Raw genomic sequence first — 20788 nt, 5'->3', positions numbered from 1 at the left:
GGAGGCCAAGGGTTTTTGTTGGAGGTACTTGTGAGCGGTGAGAGGTGACGGAGAGGGCTTCCCTGGGCTTCCTCTCGCTCGTCAGCACCAGCTTGCTGCCACTGGCCGCGCTCACGTGGGGACAGCTTGAGAAATGAGTGGCATGACCTTTAAAAATGAGTGTCAGCTGGGGATGACAGCAATCCAGTGGCACGTGCCAGACGGGCTATGGGAAAAATTTGGTGAGGCATGGTCCTTGCGTTGTGAATTTTCTAGTGTTTTTTTGGGCGGGAGGGTTAAAGTAACAGATGCTGGAGCTGTAGATCATTTAGCTATGAGTTGTAGAGATCATTTTGATGACTGAACTTGATGGTCTTGACGGTCTTTTCCAACCTAGGTGATTCTATGATTCTACACGTGGCAAAGTCGAGCCCTTCTTCCCAGGGAAGGTGAGGCAGGAGACCTGGAGCAGGACCATGGCCTCGGCAGTGCTGCATCCACGCTGCGCCACCGGCCTGGGGAACGTGCTGTGCTGGGCGCAGCTATGCGAGCTATGTTTTCTAACAAATAAAGTATCCCAGAGATGGGGGAATCTGGCCAAAAAGGGGGAGGGGGGGAGCTTTCGGAACAATCAGGAGGGTATTGCTCTTTTCTGTAAATAAAGCAAGCTTGTGGCATAGATATCCTGCTTTATTTATTTATTTGGGGGAGGGGGGCGAGGGGGAGGCTTTTTAACATGCTTTGATTTTTTTTTTCTTTTTCCCCCTTTGCATTGCCATCGTGCTGTGGGAGGAGGGAGATCCTTGGGGAACGGGGAAGGAGGTGGCAGGACGGGGAGGGGTATGGGGCATCACGGCAGAGGCAGGCGGCGCTGGAGGCTCTGGCCTCTACAGCAGCCCCTTGCAGAGGCTGTTCCCTGTGATACACTCCCATCGTCGAGTGCTTCTGCTGTTTCAGCCTGGGCCCCGGTGGGCGTACAGCAGCCTGGACGTTGCAGGTCACAGTCCCTGCTGCCTCCTCCAGGGAACCTTGCAGGGTTTGGCCATGCGGAGCTGCTCTGGCGAAGCCAGAGGAAATGAAATAACGCGAAAACGGTAATTACCTTTCCTGTACATCATCGCAAAATCGAATCAAAGCGGTCACTGTTGAGTCATTTCTTTTATAGGGCCTTTATAACTGTGTGTAATATATATATATATATGAACATCTGAGTTAATGGGAGTCATTGGCGTGCCCGGTGGAAGCTCTGGGAGAGCTCTGGACTTTACCTATGGACAGATGCAATAACTTGCAGCTACCTTTTCTTTGAAAAGAGGTGAATTTGACATCCTTGCACAGGCTCTTCAAGCTGACTCATGCAGCCCTTGCTTTTGCAAAGGGTGGACAGAACAGGGACACCTCTGCACCAGAAGCCAGCAGGAAGGCTGAAGAACCACCAAAAGCTTTCATCCCAGAGCTGGGGGCAGACCACCACCGTCACCACATCCTCCTCTGATAAGGGAACCCATCAGATGACAAAGCTTACTGTTAGCCCACTGCTTGCACCATCCCTCTGCTTGCTTTCTGGTGGGTGTAGCGGGTTGAGGTTGAGCTAGCTTTCCCTCCAACTGCAGGAAGGCTGCAAAAGGAACACCTGCCCTTCAGGAGGTGGCCACCATCACCGCACTGTGGTCCTGCAGTGCAGGTGGGTCTCCAGACCCATGTCACCCAAGGGTTTTCACTAGCAGCCCTGTTCCAGTTTGCTGCACGTGCTACTGGTTTGGGTTTTTACCGATGCTACTGTTATTATTATTGCAAGGTGGTTTAGAGGCATGCAATATGCCTGGATGTATAGAGCCCAAGCCTGTGGCTAAAAGAAAGAACAATTTTAAGAAAATACAGGGCAGTAGTGATGAATGATATCCAAAGAGCAAGTCAGTGGTCCCTCTGTATCAGGGGTCAGAAATGTTCCATACTCACTATTATGGGAAAAAAAATATAACTTGACTAAATCTTACATTCCTCTCAAGAAAACAGCTGTAACTGCCACCTTATTCTTTAGCTGACCAAGTCCTAGATGTTCCCAGGTCATGCAATTTGGGATGAATGTGACATATTTGCTTATTATTTACTGCTTGGAGTCTTTAGTTGCAACCTGTGCAAAAATCCTCTTTTTTGGAAGCTAGCTATGGGCAATTTGCTTTTTCTGTTCTCTGATTCCCATCTATTCCAGTGGCTGGGAGACAAGTCTCCTGGGGACTGACGGGGCCCATCTGTCAGAGGAAAAGAAGTCCTCTGGCAGATGGACTGAGTCAGGGAAAGGCCAGTAAGGCTGATGTTACAATGGGAGTCTGCTACAGACCACCCAAACTGGGACAAAGAGGTAAACAAAACATCCCACAAGCGACTAGGAGAAGTCTCGCAACCACTAGCCCTTGTTCTCATGGGGGACTTCAACTTCCCGGATGGCTGCTGGAAATACAGCACAGCCTGAGGTACTTAAAGCCTTTTTTCATCAGTCTTTTTTAGTCAGACCAACTGTTCCCAGGGTACCCACCCCCTGAGTCGGAAGATGGTGACAGGGAGCGAGATGAAGCGCTTACAATCCAGTAGGAAACTGCAGGTGATCTTCTACAACATTTGAATGTACACAAGCCTATGGGGCCGGATGGGATTTATCCATGGGTGCTGGTGGAAGTGCTCACCAAGCCACTTTCAATAATTTACCAGCAGTCTGGGCTAACTGGGGAGGTCCCAGCTGACTGGAGGTTGGCAAAAGTGACACCAATCTACAAGAAGGGCAGGAAGGAGGACAGGGGAAACCTGTCAGTCTGACCTTGGTGCTGGGGAAGGTTGTGGAGCACATCATCTTGAGCACCATCACACCACATATATGGGACAGTCGAGTGATACACAGCCAGCATGGGTTTGTGAAGGGCAGGTCCTGCCTGACTAACCTGATCTCCTTCTGTGACAAGACGACCCGCTTAGTTGGTTAGGGAGAGTCTGTGGATGATGCCTACCTACATTTCAGTAAAGCATTTGAGGCCATTCCCCACAGCTTTGTCCTGGAGGAACTGGCTGCTCATGGCCTGGCTCACTGGGTGAAGAACTGGCTGGGTGGCCAGGCCCAAAGGGGCACTGTGAATGGCGTGAGGCCCAGCTGGTGGCCAGTCACCAGTGGTGTCCCCGAGGGCTCAGTACCGGGGCCGCTTTTGGTTAACATCTTATCAGCAACCCAGATGAGAGGATTGAGTTCACCCTCAGTAAAGCTGTGGATAATTGCAAGCTGGGTGGGAGTGCTGATCTTCCTGAGGGCAGGATCCCTCTGCGGAGAGATCTGAACAGACTAGATCGATGGGCCGTGTCTAATCGCACGGCACTCAACAAACGTAAGCACCGGGTCCTGTGCTTGGGTCACACAACCCCAGGCAGCAGTACAGGCTTGGGGAAGTGTGGCTGGAAAGCTGTCCAGCAGAGAAGGACCTGGGGTTGCTGGTCGACAGCCAGCTGAACATGAGCCAGGGTGTGCCCAGGTGGCCAAGAAGGCCAACGGCATCCTGGCTTGTATCAGCAGTAGTGTGGCCAGCAGGACCCGGGAGGTGTTCATCCCTGTGTACTCGGCTATGGTGAGACCCCACCTTGAGTGCTGTGTTCAGCTTTGGGACCCTCACCACAAGGACACCGAGCTGCTCAAATGTGTCCAGAGAAGAGAGGTGGAGCCGGTGCAGGGAGGAGAAAACAAGGCTTGTGAGGAGCAGCTGAGGGAACCTGGGCTGTTTAGTCCAGAGAAGAGGAGGCTGAGGGGACACCTCACCATGCTCCACAACCTGAAAGGAGGCTGCAGGGAGGAGGGTGACAGTGTTTTCTCAGGTGACAACTGGACACAAGGAGATGTCCTTGGCGTCCTCTCCCCTCCCTTCCCCAGCCTCCCCAGGCAGCTTGCTGGGGCCGATTGGGGATGCCGCAGGCTGCCCTCATGCTTTCGGTCATGACCTGAAGCAAAACCATAAAACTTCTGTTCCACAATATCGATGCAGGAAATGTTAACTCGGTGGCTGAGAAAGCTCCATCGAGACATCAGTTTTCATCTCTGCATTGGTTTTTCACATCCTGACATGATGTGAGCAGGTTTTATCACACACTGGCTGCTTTGCAAGCGTCCCCTCATCCTCAGGGCTGCTGGGGAAAAAGAAGGGGACCCTCATATTAAATACTGGGGAGCTTCAGCATCCCAGGAGGTATTTTGGTTTTCCACAGGTGGCCTCAGGTTCTGCCCCATATCACTCAGTATGGGAAAGGAGTGGTCACTCCTGGGGTACGCCTGCTAGGATGTATTTAAGCCCATAAACATAAACCCAGAAGGGAGGATGTCCTGGGACCCACTGACACGTCATCTCTTCTTGGCCAAAAGCAAATATAAGCAAATATATTATATAAGAATAATATAAGGAAATACAAGAAAAGAGACGCCCTATCATAAAACTTGCCCTGTATATGCTGAAAGCTTGTCTTTCCTCAGCTGGATAGGCTTGAAGTTGCTGTTATCAGTGCATTTTTCTCCCATTAACTCATCTGGTTTCTCCTAGAGCTGGCATGCTCCACCAAGGAGCCATGGGATTGTCACGGACCCATTTCCCACCAGCCACACCAATGCTGGAAAAAGCAATATATGAGCAGTGCCCTCCCTGCACAGGTTGTGGTTTTAATTGTCACAATTTCCTCTTCTCCCCTTGGCCATTCCCAGCACCTTGATTGCTTTTCTTGCCTGCTGTCACACCTGCTCCAAATCTGCAGTGCCCTTCAGCGCAGGGCAGAGGAGACCCAGGTGCACACGGTATTTCAGATAAGGGCAAACCTTAGGGCTGTGCAGTGCTTTAGCAGCATTCTTTGCTTTATTCACAGTTTCTACCTGGTTTGAACTAAAAGAGATTAAACAACCACTTGGTACCCGCAGCTCAGCCTTAGTGCCACCAAGCCCAGCAGTGGGATCTCCGCATTGAGGTGAACATCAGCCACCCAGTGACAGTTCCCAAAAAAACGATGAAGTTTTCTCCAGAGGCCCACTGGTTTGGGTGCTGGGGAGACCCTGCTGTGGTGGCAGTGACCGGCCCCTTCCCAAAATAACCCCCTGCTCCAGTGCTCACCCAGCGTCACCCAGATGCTCACGCATCATGGCTAGAGGAGGGCTGGAGCTCCTGGTTTCAGGAGACACATGGGGCTGGCTCCGCCACAGAGCCAGAGCAGAAATGCAGTCCTGCCCATCATAGCTGTCCCCTGAATGGGCAGCTTCAAGGTGCTGATCCCAAAAAAGTGACAAAAAGACCTTGCCAGCACACCTGCTCTGGTAGAAGCATGCATCTGCATTACAGCATGTAAAGATGAGACCAGCCATAAATCACCCCTTTTCTTTTTTTTTCTTTTTTTTCTCTTTTTTTTTTTTTTTTGTCCAAGCAGGTATATGCATAAACTGGGGATTAAAGCAGCTTCAGTGTATTTTAGAGGAGAGGTATTTCAAGGATTAAAAGTAATATTGTGAAGCAAACAGCTATGGGTGCAACAGTGAGTTGCTTCTCATCCCAGAAGTGCAGGTGGGAAGCACACCTTTCCTGGGGGTTCCAACATGGTATTTGGGAAAATAAACATAAAAATTAAAAAGTGGGATTAAAAAGGAAATAAGCTTCTGTGCACACACACACAAAAAGAAAAGGAAAGGAAAAAAAAAACAGAGGCAAAGGAGCAGTTGTAATTTCCTGCGACCCATGGCAAGCTACCACAGGTGAGGGAAGGCAGAGGATTTTGCAGTGGGGCAATGCAGAGAGGTGATTTTGGAGGGAGGGATGCACAAAGCAGTGGGACCCTCTTAGCTTCCCCCATGTTTCTTCCGAGGGCACCACGACGCAGTCTAAGCCTCCCCCCTCGCCTCCCCCAGGGAATTCGGGTTTATTGGGCTAAAAGCAAAGCTGCCAACCCCCCCCAGGACCCACTCCGCTGCTGAAGCTGAGGTGCAGCGGCATCCATTCCATATTATCAGAGAGCTTCCCACGCAAAGGGCCAACACTCAGGTTTATTGTGGGTGCCATGCACCCGCCCTCCGGCCGCCTGTCCTCTGCTGGACCTGCCGTGGTCCTGCTCACGGCGGTTGTGGCTCGGTGCCCAGGCGCCTGCTCTGGCCGCGACCCAGCACGCACGGTAGGGGGGAAGCAGTGGGTGCCGTGTTGCAGAAGCGCTGATAAATAAGGATCTTCTCCTGCTAGGAGTCGTCGTAGAGGGGGTTGTTGTAGTTCCCCCAGGAGCCGTAGTCGTGGTCATCCAGCAGCCGGCCGTAGGAGGAGTGCCTGTGGGGAAGCACGCACCAGGTCAGCCTGCAGAAGGCAAATGCAGCCAGGGATGCCTGCAGAGTAGCGGGCACACCGGCTGCCCTCCAGCACCTTGAAGCCCAAATTTATCCCTCATTCGGGTAGGAAAAATCCCCCATTCTTTGCCACAGCCTGTGCAGGGAGGAGAGTGCTGAGCTTGTGGCGCTTGCAGGATGGGCTTCGAGGAGCTGGCAGGAACACAGATACGGGAGCTGTATTTATAAGACACTGGCTGTTTCGGTGGTTTATTAGCTCTTTTACTGTGGGGTAAAATAAAACAAATGCGCTTGAGCCCTCACAGCTCAGCTTTTGGGGCATTTCAGCTAGGGGCACTTTGCCACCGGCACATCCCACCCCGATCACCTGCCTGTGGAAAGGTGCCTTTTGGTAGGGGCATGATATACAAGGCTGCGCTCGAGGCCTTGCCCCGAGGCATGGCCCTCATTCTTGCCCCTGCTGCGGGCTGCTGGCCTTACCTGATCTTGAGGTACGCCGCTGCCGCGAAGACCAGCACCACCACCACGATGACCACCACCGTTATGGCCACGATGCTCCCTGCGGGCAGCACCAGAGAGAGCAGCACTCAGCCCTCACCCCATCGTCCACAGCAGCTCTGGATGCAACCCCGCCAGCCATCGCCAGCACGGACACCCCCGCGGTGCTTCCCAGAGCCCCTTCTGGAGGCTGCTGGGCCATGCAGCAGCGTCAGGCACCCGTATACTTTTGGGATCTCCCCCTTCCCGTAACACAGTGCAGGTGGATTTGGACTAAAACACAACTGGGTTTCTCTCCAGGGCCCACAGGTCACAAAGCAATCATGGTGGGAGGCTACTGCAGCCAGGTGGTGGGTGGTTTCTCCATGGCTGCCAACAGAGAGGCCCCATTTCTTCCTTGACCAGGAGCTTTAAAACAGGTAGCACCAGCTTCATGGTCGCTCCAGAGGGAACATGTTTCTCCTCTCCCTTACTCCTAGCCCATTGTCAGGAAACTTCTTTCCTCCCCTCTGTGAGCTTTTAAGGACAACCATGAGGCTAAGGATTTTATTCACAACCGAGCACCTAAGTTTGGGTATCTACCACCCCTTCCCTCCACAGGTGGAGCAGATGACATGGGCTCCTCCAAGGAGTACAACAAGAAAACTCGGCCTTGCTCTCAGTGTTGGCAGCTGGGCTCTTGTGTCACTTCTGGGTGGAAAAACAACTAGAAAGGGAAGCCATAAATGACAAGGGCAGGAAAAAAAAAAAAGAGTGGTGTATGTGCCTGCATACGTGCACGGGGAGGGGAGCTGCTCACCTGCACTCAAGGCACGTGGGACCTCTTCCATGGTGACTCCGGTGGCGGGGGTGCTTTTGCCGTCGGCTGTGTCCTCGGTGGGGCTGGCCACAGTCACTGAGGGGGATGTTGGCTCCATGGCCAGGCTTGATGCCACAGCCATCGTCCCTGGGGAAGGGACATCCTTCATCGGCATCGGTGACTGGGTGGTGCTGCTGGGGACGGTTGGTGGGGACAACACCGTCCCAGGGGATGAGTATGGGGTGCTGCTGCGTGGGGAGGAAGAGGAGGGTGCAGGTGTGCCCGTGGGGCTGGGAGTTGTCCCCAAATCCATCGTCCCTCCCTCCACGCTGTCATTATGTGCTGTCCGAGGACCTGGGGTGGTCTCCAAGGCTGGTGGCACCGAGCTGAAGGCTACGGGGGGGTTGTCTGCTGCAGCGACGGTGCTCGTGGGGATGGAAGCAGGGGACAACATGGCCACAGTGCTCCCATTGGGGTCATCCACCTCAGCTGGCCCCGAGGACACCTCATCTCTGGTGGGTCCAGTGGCAGTCGGTGGTGCAGGCTGGTGGGGAGCTGCTGCAGGGACAGCTGTGCCCCCCGAGCCCGGCCCTGCTGCTGTCCCCACCACTTCTGGAGGGGCACTGGCGGGGACAAGGGGTGAAGCTGTGGGGTCATCACCAAGTCCTGGGAGGGAGAAAAATGAGGGTTAGTAAGGGAGACATCCTTGTGGCAGCTGGCATCTTGTGTGCTTGTCACAACTCCCAGGAACCCGAAGCCAGCTGAAATCCCCCTTTCAGAGAAGACAGGGAGGGAAAGGAGGATTTCTTCCTGCTCTCGTTCCTGGGCCATGGGGTAAAGGGTCCCAGCACCCTGGGACTCCCCATCCCATGCATCCCAACCCACCCCCCTGCAGGGCTCAGCACCCCTAGCCCAGACTGGCGGTCCCATCCCCACCGCCCCTCCAGCAGGCACCACGCAGCTGGGGACGATAACACTGGGCAGCTTTCTTCTCTCCCATTTCTTTGTGCATTCATTCATCTCCATTTCTTAGCATGAAGATGAGTCATTCTTTCCCCTGTCCCCACCAGTGACTGCTATTTTTTTCTCCCTCCTGCTCTCTCCAGAGAGAAGCTCAGGCCATCCCCAGCAGCTCCCCGGGCACAGCCAGGCTGTGGAAAGGGCATTCCAACAGCAAGTGACGTCGGGAGGAATTTCTATTTCCATGCACTCACTTATGTACACCCCTGAGCACCTTGTCATGGGGCTATGTGAGAAAGGAGGAAAACGATCTCAAGACAACACTGATTTTCGTTCCTGCCCTGAAAGCCAGCTCCCCCAAAACCCCTTGCTGGTGGCACCCAGGAGGGCTGGCTCCAAATCCCAGTGCTGAAGGGGAAGTGGGAGCACTTGGAGGCATGTTGAGGTTAGAGTAGTTGATTTTCCCTTTATAGCCTTTTTTTTATTTTTTAGTACAGGTACACTGCTATCCCCCATTTGTCCTCCCTTGACCAGGTTCAAGCACTCCCGCAGTCCTCCCAAGACTCTCTTGGCAGGGGGAACATGGAGGAGATCAAAGGCGAGGGAAAGGAGGTGTTCTGGGGTGGCCTTTTCTTTATTTAAAGGGAAGCGGGCACAGGTTCCTGGCAGGTGGCATCCGCAGTCCCCAGCTGCCTTCACGAGGAGCACTGAGCACCTCTCCCAGGCAGGCGGCAGGACTCGGCACCACGAGCTGTGCCACCACCAGGCCTCGCTCCCCCACCAGCAGGCAGCGTTAACTCCAAACACAAAATCACACCAGCAGGCACCTAAACCTCTGCAAAGGGAAGTGCCGAGCTCGCACCCAGCATTTTGGGAGCCCGGGACCTTGAGGTGGCCACGCCGGGGCAGAAAGCAGCTGCCAGGTGGACGTGCTGACGGCCTGCACCACGCGTCCTCCAGCCCTGGGGCTCTCGAGGTCAGGCTTGGCCCTGCACCTCGGTGGCTTTGAAGTAAGGCTGCCCACAGACATCCCGGGGCACGTCAGCCAGGTGTGACTGACCCAGCAGGTTACAGGCTGTCACCGCAGCCTTTAGCAGGAGGTGTTGCTGCTCTACCAGGTGTGGCAGGACCCCAGAGGGCTGCCAGGCCTCTGCGAGACCTCGCTGACCCTCTGAGAAAACTCCCTGGGATCCTGTGCTGCCTGCTTGAAGCCTCACCCAAACCCCAAACTGCAGATGCAGTTGGTCGTGCCGAGTAGTGTTAATAAAGTGGTGTTAGCCCAGCAGCAGTGGTTTACTCCGTGCATTTCAAGAAGGCCGTCCCACGTGAGGTGTCCCACGGAATCACCGGGGTCTGGAGGCGAGCTGATGGGGATCCTGCAGAGCTGGCAGGGCTGCTGGCCAGGATGAGTCAGAAAGTTTCCGATAATATCTACAGGGCTGAAAGGCAGCTGGCCTCACGGGCAGGGCTGGATGCAGTCCTCGGCCGGGCGCCTGTCCCAAGCGGGTCACAAGTCACAGGCATTGCCCAGGAGAGCGCAAGCAGCTGAAAGAAATCACCCTGCTGCCCCAGCCACCGCGCTCGGCCCTGGCCATCCACCTCCTGCCCAGGCAGGGCCGGTCCCAGCCGAGCTCATCTTCCCAGGTGGGTAACGCTGCATCTGGAAACCCTAAATGTCCCAGCCCTGCACCACCATCGCCATGGGACCCCGAGCTCCAGCCTGGCCACTGCCACCTCAGGTCACAACACGTCAGGCTGTCCTCTCCTCCAGCATAGAAAAGGGATCCCACCAGCAACACAGGCTGCTCCTGAGCCTTGGGTCCTGTGGGAACCCTGCAGAGCATCCCTGGCTGAGGGCCCCACATGCCTCCACATCCTGCTCAGGACAGCCTGTACCCACAGGGCTGGGAGGTCACCAGCAAGCCAGGTCCTCTACGAGCACATCTGAAAAGGTGAAGAACTGCTGAGGCAGTGGTTCCCTTGTCCTCCCAGCACCTGGGCTGCGGCTGGGAGCAGTAGCCAGAAGAGTGCACTGGAACAAAAGATAGAAAAACACCAGAAATCTTCCTTTAGGACCACATGACTTCAGGAGCTAGAAGGCAGGCAGGGTTGTCAAAGCAACTGAAGGACATCAGTTATCAAAGGATACCAAGCATACTTCAGCACTGAGGAATGTGCCCATCTGATTCCCTTAGGGCCGTACTGCCCTGCTGGACCCGGCTGGGAGCAGGGCTGGATGCGGAGCTGCCAGGACGAGGCACATCGCCTGGTGCCATCCCTTCTGCCCAGATTACAGCCCCGTGGGGGCTTTGCACGGGTTGAAGATGGAAACAGGAGAGAAAAAGCCAAATCCCTGTAATGCAGATATCCTCCCCTTCAAGAACATCAATCCCAGTCATCTGGGAAACCCCGGGTACACCACCTAGTGCACGGAGCATCTCCCTCTCCTGCGGGCATGCTGTTGTCCTGGTTCCTGCATGTCACATGAAGGTGATGTCTCACTTCCGTGCCCTGCTTTGGAAACACATACCTGACCTGGGCTGGGAGCTTCATTAGCAGCACATTGCTCGGAGCCACTCCAGAAACAAGCGTGGCAAGCTTTTCGGCTGTTACACCGGCTGAGAGGCAGCTCAAAAGACAGGAGCTCCAGCCCAAGAAAAGGAAGCTGGATGTGGCAGCTGTGCCATGGCAAGCAGGTAGTCCTCATTTACATGGAGGATGCAGCAGTGCTCTCACCCTGGGTTAACCCAGACCCACCTGGCAGCGGTCCCCAGCCATCGCGTTTGCTGTGCATCTCCTTCAGGAGACAAGTGAGAGCAGCGTAGGGAATGGTGCACCTTATCCTGGCTATGACACCCTCCACGTTTAACCTAGCCACCCTTTCAGAAGCCAGAAAATGCAGCAGTGAACAATGGCCAGGTCAGCCCAGAGGAGAACCCATGGCTGCTCAGCAAAGCTGGATGCTGCTTCCTACCCCAGCCCAGTAGCTGCCTCTAGAAGAAGCATAGAGGTAAGACCCATTTTTATGTCATGGGTCCGGGTTTGTGGAAGCAAAACCAAAGGGCCGCCTCATCTTCTGCCCGCAGGATCTACCCAGGGTGAACAATTGCAGACAGTGATCCAGCGCCATCCAGCATCCCACACAAAGGGATACAAGTGCAGGACACGTGGCCATAAACAAGTCTACAGGAGCAACCTATACAAAACCCCAAAACAAAACCCTGGAGACAAACGACTTACAGCACGATAGCACAGCCACGTGCCCCAAGCACACAGCTCGGGTGAGAAACGGGCCCCCCAGCCACACTGAAATAAGAGGTTATTTCTCCCTGGTGGGCAGAGAGAGAGTGGGCAGGGGTCCCAGGTGCAGATCCTGGGGATACCTGGGGACTTGCTCTCCTGAGCCCCGTCCCCTTGGGAGAGGCTGCCCCGAGCACCCCTACACCCAGGTGGGTGCTGACTGGGGACATCTCTGTCATTGCTGGGGTTATTTCCCAGCTCAACACAACAGGGCTGCCCTCTAAATCATGGCCACACTTGCCTGCGTGCTGCACAGTGTACAGCAGAGAAGCTCAGGAAAGGTTTTTGTCCCAAGAGACAGAGCAACCCGTGGCCAGCCTGGTGCCCAAGCTGCCCGAGGGGCCTGAGCACAGGGTGAAAGCCTCTGGGGCTGCTGCTGGACCCTGGTCTGCAGGTCCCCATCCCCTCGTGAGTCCCTTTGGGATGGGTGGCATCACCTGGGTGCTGAGGCTCGCCTCATTCGCAGACCTTGCCCTCTGCGTCAGCTGGGCCGGCAAGGCTGCAAGCACTCTAATTTGCCTCCTGAGCAAGAAGTCAGAGGTATGACAAACTTCCTCCTTCCTCTCAAACGCCGTGCAAGGGTTGCTATTATTTCATTACAGGGCCAAGAAAAGCACAGAGTTATTCCTGCCAAGCTGCATCCTCTCTGTCATGAAGCCCTGGAGAATGAACTTGAGGCACATTTAAATAATACATTGTTGCCAGAAGACTTTTTCTTGTAAATACTGCTCCAGTGGAGAAAAATTATAGAAAACACCCAAAAGATCCAGGCCCTTGATGGAAGCATCCCAAAAGCTGCGGGCCAAAATCCTAGGAAATATTCCTGGGTTCTTCCATGGGGGCCCTGCCGGTGCTGCAGAGCTGGGTGCTGGTGGGAATGGTGCCGGAACTATCCTGGGCACTGGGAAAAACAGCTCCCAGTGGGCACGGGAGGGACGCTTGGCTGGTGGGAGATGTCCCAGGAGCAGCCGATGTGCTCTGAGCCCTCTGGTCCCCTCGCAGGTTTCCCTTTGCCGGGGATGCACGGCATGCACGAATGGCTGAGAGTGCTCCCGTGCTTGTTTTTCCTCCCCCCTCACTTTCCAGCAGTAAAAATAAAGTAAAAGCCGGGCAGGCTGAACGTTTCTGAGGCTGAACCCGGGGCGATGTGCCCAAAACCTTGCACAGTGGGGTCCCCTCGTGCAGTGGGTGAATGCCCCCGGCTCCCACCGAGGGGGGCACAGCCTCTTGCTGCTGTGCCTGCCGCGTTTCTCCCTGCGTGGGGCTTGCCCAATGCCCCCCTCCCCCCCCCGGCTGCTTTTGGGCTGCCCCCAAATCCCCCCAGGAGGGGTTGGGGGCACACCTCCGTCCCCGTGCCATGCAAGTGACAGGAGCGGCCAAGCATCTCTGCCCACCCCACTAGTGGCCGCGGACACGCGTGGCTCCAGGCTGGGCGCATCCCCACCCCCCCACCCCCCACCCCATCCCGAGGACCCGCGGGTGGCGGTTTTATTTTTTTTTTGGGGGGGGGCGGGTTATTTCCCACGGGGCCCCTCACCCCTAGCATCCCCCCACCCCCACGGCAGGGGGGTGCCCCCCGCGTGCCCTTCCCACGCGTGTCCCCGGCCGCTCACCTGCCGGGAGGAGAAGGAGGAGGGCGAGGAGGAGGCGGCAGCAGCAGCCCATGGTCCCGGCGGCGCGGGCAGCCGCGGAGGGAGGGAAGGAGGAGGCGGGATGGGGAGGCATCGCCGGCCCCGCTCCCCGCCCCGCTCCCCGCCCGCGGCAGCCCCGGGAGCGCAGCGGCACCTGCTGGCACCGGGACGGGGCCGGGAACCGGGACGGGGCCGGGAACCGGGACGGGGCCAGGAAGCGGCTCCGTAGCCCCCCCCCCCTCCCAGGCGGGCTGCCCGCACGCCCCCCGGCCGGGCGCAGCTCGGGGTGCTCGGAGGCTGGGGACCCCAACTCGGGGAGACCCCCCCGGGATGTCCCTCGGTCCCCTTCCTCCCGCGGAGCCCCTGAACCTGTCGGCCCGGCCACAGCCACCAGGGCACGGCCACCTCTCCCCCGCCACCTCTGCCCGCGCTCCTCGGCGCGGGCGGGCGCCTTGGTGGGCCCGTTTGGTATCCCCCGTGCCCGAGGGGTTCTCTGGTTCTGCTCCCAGCCTCTCGCCTCCTCCTACGCTGTCCTGACGTTTCGGTGCCTGGGAAAGCTTCTCGGCGGAAAGCCCTTCCTCCTGCTGCGGGCAGCGACGCAGATTTTAGCCAGGCAGGTGGCGAGGAAAAGGGGCTGGTTTTCAGACTCGAAGAGGTGAAACCAAAAAAAAATAAAAAAAAGAAAAAGAAGAAGAAGGGAAAGAGGGCAGCAAGGGGGCAAAGGACAAAACAAGAGCGAGTGTGCTGAGCAGGAAGGGCAGCTGGGCTTGGGGAGAGCTGGAGGCAGCGGTGCACAAAAAGGGGACGGGTGAGCAGAGCCGGGAGTCGCCCCAAGAGCGGCGTGGGGTCCGGTCCGACAGCCGGCAGCGGGGCCAGGGACACCGCAAGGGTCACGACGTGGGGCAGACACGGGCTGGCCACGGCTCTCCAGACCTTTTCCCTGGAGGTGGATGGGGTTCTCCTGACGGAGGAGGGGCTGTGAGCTGCCACCGAAGGATCTGGGGCGAGCAGGACGCTGTGTGGGGGGCAGGTGGCGAGCTGCAGCACTGGGGGTGACTTCAGCCTGACACGTCCCCAGCGTGGCCGCGGGACAACCCACGGCCACCAGGGCCCCACGCGTGGGGTTTTGCTCTCCGGGGCTGCTGCAGGAGCTCGCTCAAGCCCCGGCCGGCGGCCAAATGGGGCGGCTGCCAGGGCTTGCATCCACCGCTGCCATCCTGCGGTTTGAGGTCACCGCTCCCTTTCCAGCCCCTCTTTCCTCCGCCCGAGCTCACGCCGCAGGGACAGCGGGCACGGGCCGAGCCCGGGGGGGGCCCACCCTGGGGTGCCACCCCCCCTCCCGGCACCCACCGTCCCCCCGCCGCGACACGGAGCTGCCGGGACCCCCGCGGCGGGGACACTCGGGAGGGTGCGAAGGGTCCCGTCCCCTCCCCGCTTCCCCGCAGCCCCCGATGAGGGGCCGCTGGGGAAACCCTCGCCATTGGGACCCCACCCGTGGGTTTCCACGCCGCGGGGGGGAAGAGGAGGAGAAGGAGGAGGAGGAGGAGGAGGGCAGAGGGAATGGGTGGCGGTGCTGGCAGCGGCCGCCCCCGTCCCGCCCCGTCCCGTCCCGCCCCGCCGCGGCCGCCGGGCACCGGGCACCGGGCAGGAGGAGGCTGCGGCGCCCATGGAAGCGGCGGCGGCCCCGGTGCCGGGCGGCGGCCCCGGTCCCCTGCTGCTCTGCCTGGCCCTCGCCTCCGGTAAGCGGCGGCAGCGGGGCGGCGAGGGGGGGGCCTGCCCCGTTACGGGGCTCGCATGGTCCTGGAGAGGGGTCCCCGCACCCTGAGCCCGCCCGGGGTGCTCCCGTCCCGTCCCGTCCCGTCCCGTCCCGTCCCGTCCCGCCCCGGTGCTCGCCGTGCCCAGCCCGGTGTCCCGCACGCCTGTCCCGATGCCATCTCCGGTCCCATCCCCCGTGCCCCGCGGTGTCCCCATGTCCTGTCCTGGTGGTCCCCGGTTGCGCCCGGCCGTGGGCGAGGGCTGCGCTCGGCTCTGAATCCCTCGGGACTGAGCGGGGCACTTCTGTCACCTGCGCTGGGACCCTGCCCGCGGGTAGCCTTGTTGCCAGTGGACGTGTGGACAGATGTGTGGACAGACGTGTGGACGTGTTGCGCTGTCCCAGGCAGCAGCAGGGATGGAGGATGCAGGCACAGCGAGCACCTCTCCAACAGGTGCACGCGTTGGCGCAGGAACGGGCGTCTTCCCGCTGCGGGGTCTGGCTCTTTGAGCACTAAAAGTGCACAAAATGGGAAGGTCCCACCTCGGAGCGCTCCTTCCCACCTCTGGATGGGAGCAGCCCGGGCTCAGCCCTTTGGTGGGGCTGGTGTCACGCTCTGCCCAACCCGCACCCGCCCGGGGAATGGTGCCCGACCTGTTTTGGGGCTGCGGTGCCCGGCACGGGGCGGATGGAGAGCATCAGATCCAGCGCCGGGAGCCACCGATGGGCAGGCTGAGACCCAGGTTTTGGGGACCCCGCAGTGCCACCAGCACCCGCAGCATCCCCGGTGCCACCACCCCGCTGAGGGGAGGCTGCCGGAGGGAGGCCACAGGGGCCTCGCGGAGGGCGGCTGCGGCAGCTGTTTGCAATAAGGCCAGGGGAACTGCCCTGCTGGGGAGCTTCCCGCGCTGAGCCGCACGCTCGGGGTGAAGTCAGCCCACAGCTGGTGCCGGGGGGCCCGCCCTGGCCTCGTCCCTTCTGCTGGAGGCAGCGCAGGCTGAGCCCCGCTCCCTTGGCGCCCGGTCGCTCGAAGCGTGCTGCTGCGCCAGCGGTGCCTATATATAGCCAGGAGGGACAAGGGTGCTGGAAAAGGCTCCAACACCAGCCAGGGGACACGGGAGGCTGCCCACGCTGCCACCCCGCTCGCTGGTGGCCCTCCCAGGCTTGCCCCTCGTGGGGAGGCTGTGCTGGCCTAGCAGGACGTCGCGCCCACGCCAGCTCTTCCCCACGGGACAGGGACGTGCCCGCTGTGCCGCGCAGCACCGTGCCGTGCCACCCCACGGGAGACACCCGGCCCCGCCGGCAGGACCCGTCCCCAGCTCGGCCCCACGCCGCGGAGCCGTGCTGAGTCAGTGCTGGTATGCCGGCGATCCGGTTACCGCGCCGCTGCCTGCGAACGTCCCAGGGCGCCCCTTTCCTGGCTGGAGCCCGCAAAGTGCCAGACCCAGGGCGCTTGCCTCGGCTGGGCTCCCTGACAGACGTCCCACGTCCTGCTGCGGCAGCAGTGTCACAGCGGGGGCTTGGCATGGTGGCACGCGAAGCCTCCAGGTGCTCGTTTGCAGCACGGCCACCTCCCCGCTCCTGCTGCCAGCATGTTTTTTAGACACCGAGGCTCTTCCAAAGGGGCCGCTTGGCTGCGGCGTCCATCCCTGCCTGGGTCTCCACCGGCTGCCCCTGTGTTCCCCAAGCCCGTGCCAACGGCACGAAGGGGATGGGGTGGTGGCAGGAGGGTGGCTGGTGGCATGTGGTACCACGATGCCACCTGGCCAGGCACCTGCGGACAGGGAGCAGCTTCCCTTCCCTTCCCTTCCCTTCCCTTCCCTTCCCTTCCCTTCCCTTCCCTTCCCTTCCCTTCCCTTCCCTTCCCTTCCCTTCCCTTCCCTTCCCTTCCCTTCCCTTCCCTTCCCTTCCCTTCCCTTCCCTTCCCTTCCCTTCCCTTCCCTTCCCTTCCCTCCCAGGGAAAAGCTGACGACGATGATGCTTTAGAGGGAAGGGGGTCCCCTCCCTGTGCCACTCCCCTGAGCCATGCCTCCTCCTCTCCAGGCCTGGCTCTTTTCAGCTGCGTGGGCGCCGACGCCAACGTGACCGAGGGGCTGCCCTGCGAGGGCTGTGCAGGTAACAGCTGCGCGGCGCGGATGCCAGCGGTGTTTTGTCTGGCGCACCGCTTATCAGCGCCGTGTCCCCGAGCCGGCAGCAGCCAAGGACACGTGCTGGCGGCCTGCCTGGCTCAGGCTTACCACGGTTTGGGGAGCATCTCGGGGCGCTGCCACCCCCGGGGCCACCCTGTGCTCGTTCCCGCAGGTAACGTGACGCAGCTGCGGCGGCGGGGCCACTTCTCCCGGTGCCCCGAGGAGTACCGGCACTACTGCGTCAAGGGCAGGTGCCGCTTCCTCGTGGCCGAGGCAGCGCCGGCTTGCGTGTAAGTCCTGGTGGAGAGGGCCCGGTGGCGCAGGGGGACAATGTGAGGTGGTGTTGGGACTCCTATCCTTGTCCCCTGTGCCGCGGGGCAGGTGCGAACGGGGCTACACGGGGGCGCGGTGCGAGCGGGTGGACATCTTCTACCTGCGGGGCGACCGGGGCCAGATCGTGGTTATCTCCCTCATCGCCGGCATTGTCATCCTCGTCGTCTTCATCGTCTGCACCTGCCTCTGCGCACAGTACGTGGGGACGGGGCGCGGGGATGGGAGGAGCGGGAGTGGTGTTTGAGGGCACTGGGGCATCGCCACGGGGCTGGGAGCCATCCACAGCCCCATCCACAGCTTCCATGGGGTGGGATGAGAGGAGTGGGGAGGGCAACAGTGTGGCAGGCCCCGTGGTGATGCCTCATCCTGATTATTTTTTTAATTATTACCACCCCCCCCCCAAAAAAAAAGCCACTGTCGGAAGCAGCGCAGGAAGAGGAAGGAAGAGGAGATGGAGACGCTGAGCAAGAACCTGCCCTCCAAAAGCGAGGACGTGCTGGAGACAGACGTCGCATGAAGGTGTGGGGGGCTGCGGGGGGTCGATGGGGACCTCCCCACCCCCTTTTTGGGGGGCTCTGACAGCTCCCCTGCTCTCCTCTCCCAGCAGCGGCTGCAGGAACCTGCAGGCGGGTCCCAGCGCCGGCCGGAGGGGCGAGGGGTCGCACTTGTCACGGTGCTAATAAAGGGTGACCGAACGCCTGCGCCTGTCTGCGTGTTGCAAAGGGGACGCGCTCCCTACCAGTGACCCCCACCCCACCCCAGCTACCTGTGACCCTGTTAATTACCAGTGACACCCCTTCTCAACCCCCCCCCCCCCCCCCCCCCCCCGCAACCCCATTTTCTGGGAGTTTCAGCTCAAACTTCTCCTTTTAAGTAAAAAACATGCTCCTGCAGGCACAGGGGCCCTGCACATGCAGCCACTTCAGGGTTTGCACCCCGGCTCCTGCCATCCTCCGAGTCCCATCGCTGGCACCAGCTGGACCCAGGCAGCTCCTGCAGCTTCTTTGCTTATGGTTCCTCACCAGGGATTTGCCAGTGCCAGCGGTGCCACAGGGCTGTGCTTGCTGGCACATGGAAGTGCTCGACCCCGGGGAGGAGCAGGGTCCTGGGGGAGGCTGGTGGGGAGGAGACAAGTGGTGGGTGCCAGGGGCAGCTGCGGGTGGCAGCAGGGCCCTTGGCTTCTGGTGGCTGTGCTGGGTCTGGTCTGGGTGCCACAGTCCCTGTGGGCACCACCTGCCCTGTGCCTCGTGGCTCCACTCGTGGCTGGGGACAGCCCGGCTCTGCACCTTGGGGAGCGCAGCTCCTGCCCCGACACCTCCAGCTCCAGGTAACTGCAGCCCATGGTTGTTGAAACAGCCCAGGCTTTAGGCAAGGTCATAAATCAATTGGTGTTGTAATATGAACATTGAAAGTCACCGTTGTACGCTGTATGGATACTGTCTAACTAGTTTGCAATTACTGATTAGTTAGCCCTGGACTTCTCCAGCTCATTTGCAGCTCCAGCTTGTGGATGTCTCCAGGCCTGGAAGTCTCCTGGACATCTCCAGCTCATTGCACCTCCAGTTCATTTGCACCTCTGGCTCTGTTTTGGCTCCAGCTCATGACAGTGTCCTTGTAAAAACAACCTGGGCTTTAGACAAGGTTGTAAAACAATCACCGACAGAACTTGAATGTTAATATTGAATGTCGTAGTTGTACACTGCATAGACACTAATTAGTTTGTATGTACTGATTAAATGGCCCTGGACATCTCATACCTCAGGGATATCCCCAGCCCTGGATGCCTCCAGAGACACCTCCTGCTCATTGTGGCGTCGACTCATACACACCTCCAGCTCGTGACAGCTCATGCTTGTTGCAACAGTCTGGGGTTTAGACAAGGTTGTACATCAATCACTGTCATAACTTTAATACTGCATGTTGTAGTCGTGCAGTGTGAATTGAAGTATGGAGTAGTCTGTGTTTCTGGATCCCCTGGCCCCTGTGTCTGCGATCCATGGATGCCTCCAGTCCCCAATGTCTCCTGGATGTTTCCAGCTCCCCATGGCTCCAGCTCACTTCTGACCCCAGGTAATTAAGGCTCATGCTTGTTAAGACAGCCTGGACTTTTCACAAGGTTGTAAATCAATTGGTATTGTAATTTGAATATTAATATTGAATGTCACTGTTGTGCATTTTATAGATACTGGCTAATTTAGTTTGTATTTATTGATTAATTAGCCCTGGACATCTCCAGCTTGCCACCTCTCCGGTTCATGCGCAGCTTATGGACATCTCCAGCACTTAAAGCTCTGGGTAATTATGGCTTGTGCCTGTTAAAACAATCTGAGCTTCAGACAAGGTCACCAATCAATCATTGTCATAGCTTGAGTATTATTATTGAATGTCGTAGTTGTTCATTGTAAAACTATTGACTAATTTAGTTTGTATTTATTTATTTATTAGTTCTGGATGTCTCAAACTCATTATAGTACATAATTGTTACTATGATCTGGGCTTTATACAAGGTCATAAATCAATCACTGTCATAATTTGAATATTGCATGCTGCAGTTGCGTGTTTTAATTTATAGACTATTCAGTTTGTATTTCATCATTCCTTAGCCCTGGGCATCTCCATCTCCCCGTCTGCAGCTCACGGCTCCCTCCAGCCCTCGAAGTCTCCCGGATGCCTCCAGCTCCAATTATCCAAATATCGTACAAATATCGCACAATCAAGCCGGTAACCATTCTGCACGCTGTACCAACACTGAATAAAGCTGAGTCTGACAAGTACCGTTTCGTCCACAACGGAGGCTGTCTGCTGCACGCCGGCACCCTGGGCTTCAGACAGCCGCCCCCAGCCCACCCCCTGCCTCCCGGCCCCACACAGCCGGCCTGGCCCCGGGCTTTAGCCCCCGGCCCCCCCCCCCCAGCTCCACCGGCAGCGCCCCGGCACCGGCGGCTCCAACCCCCCTCGGACCGCGACGGAGAAGGGAAGATGGCGGCCGCGGGGCCCCGCCCCGCGCAGGCGCCCAGGGCTGTGTATACGTGTAATGGCGGCGCCGTGCGGGGCCCGTTAGCCGAGGGGGAA

The 20788-nt window shown here is 58.4% G+C and overlaps 2 protein-coding genes and 1 long non-coding RNA gene across 4 annotated transcripts; 2 read left to right on the top strand and 1 right to left on the bottom strand.

The window, feature by feature from the left end:
• Positions 1-5684: 5684 nt before the first annotated feature.
• PARM1 (prostate androgen-regulated mucin-like protein 1) lies at positions 5685-13641 on the bottom strand. Its single transcript, XM_083833169.1, has 4 exons — positions 13484-13641; positions 7611-8276; positions 6794-6872; positions 5685-6296 (listed from the first exon to the last, which is right to left on the bottom strand). The coding sequence occupies exons 1-4, from the start codon at positions 13593-13595 to the stop codon at positions 6212-6214; spliced, it is 942 nt and encodes a 313-aa protein (XP_083689295.1). The 5' UTR covers positions 13596-13641; the 3' UTR covers positions 5685-6211.
• A 1441-nt stretch (positions 13642-15082) lies between these two features.
• BTC (betacellulin) lies at positions 15083-18409 on the top strand. Of its 2 annotated transcripts, none has more exons than XM_083833181.1 (6): positions 15083-15240; positions 17298-17369; positions 17556-17673; positions 17765-17911; positions 18128-18235; positions 18324-18409. In XM_083833181.1, the coding sequence occupies exons 1-5, from the start codon at positions 15168-15170 to the stop codon at positions 18231-18233; spliced, it is 516 nt and encodes a 171-aa protein (XP_083689307.1). In that variant the 5' UTR covers positions 15083-15167; the 3' UTR covers positions 18234-18235; positions 18324-18409. The 2 variants fall into 2 exon arrangements, with proteins under 2 accessions (XP_083689307.1, XP_083689308.1); XM_083833182.1 differs by having other exon boundaries at positions 18321-18409.
• A 119-nt stretch (positions 18410-18528) lies between these two features.
• LOC310898339 lies at positions 18529-20488 on the top strand. Its single transcript, XR_014583205.1, has 2 exons — positions 18529-19786; positions 19937-20488. It is a non-coding gene; the product is annotated as an uncharacterized lncRNA (long non-coding RNA).
• Positions 20489-20788: the final 300 nt, after the last annotated feature.

The sequence above is a fragment of the Anser anser genome (assembly GCF_964211835.1).
Source record: "Anser anser genome assembly, chromosome: 4".
In the NCBI taxonomy this organism is placed as follows: domain Eukaryota; kingdom Metazoa; phylum Chordata; class Aves; order Anseriformes; family Anatidae; genus Anser; species Anser anser.
This window is presented reverse-complemented; position numbering and strand designations above follow the sequence as displayed.

Excerpts from the sequence above, each read along its gene's own strand:
- PARM1 (XM_083833169.1), bottom strand. The coding sequence starts at position 13,595 with ATGCCTCCCCATCCCGCCTCCTCCTTCCCTCCCTCCGCGGCTGCCCGC. Across the intron at positions 6,873-7,610 it reads CCCACGTGCCTTGAGTGCAG|GGAGCATCGTGGCCATAACG; the intron begins GTGAGCAGCTCC and ends TGCTGCCCGCAG. Across the intron at positions 6,297-6,793 it reads GCGGCGTACCTCAAGATCAG|GCACTCCTCCTACGGCCGGC; the intron begins GTAAGGCCAGCA and ends GCTTCCCCACAG.
- BTC (XM_083833181.1), top strand. The coding sequence starts at position 15,168 with ATGGAAGCGGCGGCGGCCCCGGTGCCGGGCGGCGGCCCCGGTCCCCTG. Across the intron at positions 17,370-17,555 it reads GCCCTGCGAGGGCTGTGCAG|GTAACGTGACGCAGCTGCGG; the intron begins GTAACAGCTGCG and ends TCGTTCCCGCAG. Across the intron at positions 17,912-18,127 it reads TGCACCTGCCTCTGCGCACA|CCACTGTCGGAAGCAGCGCA; the intron begins GTACGTGGGGAC and ends CCAAAAAAAAAG.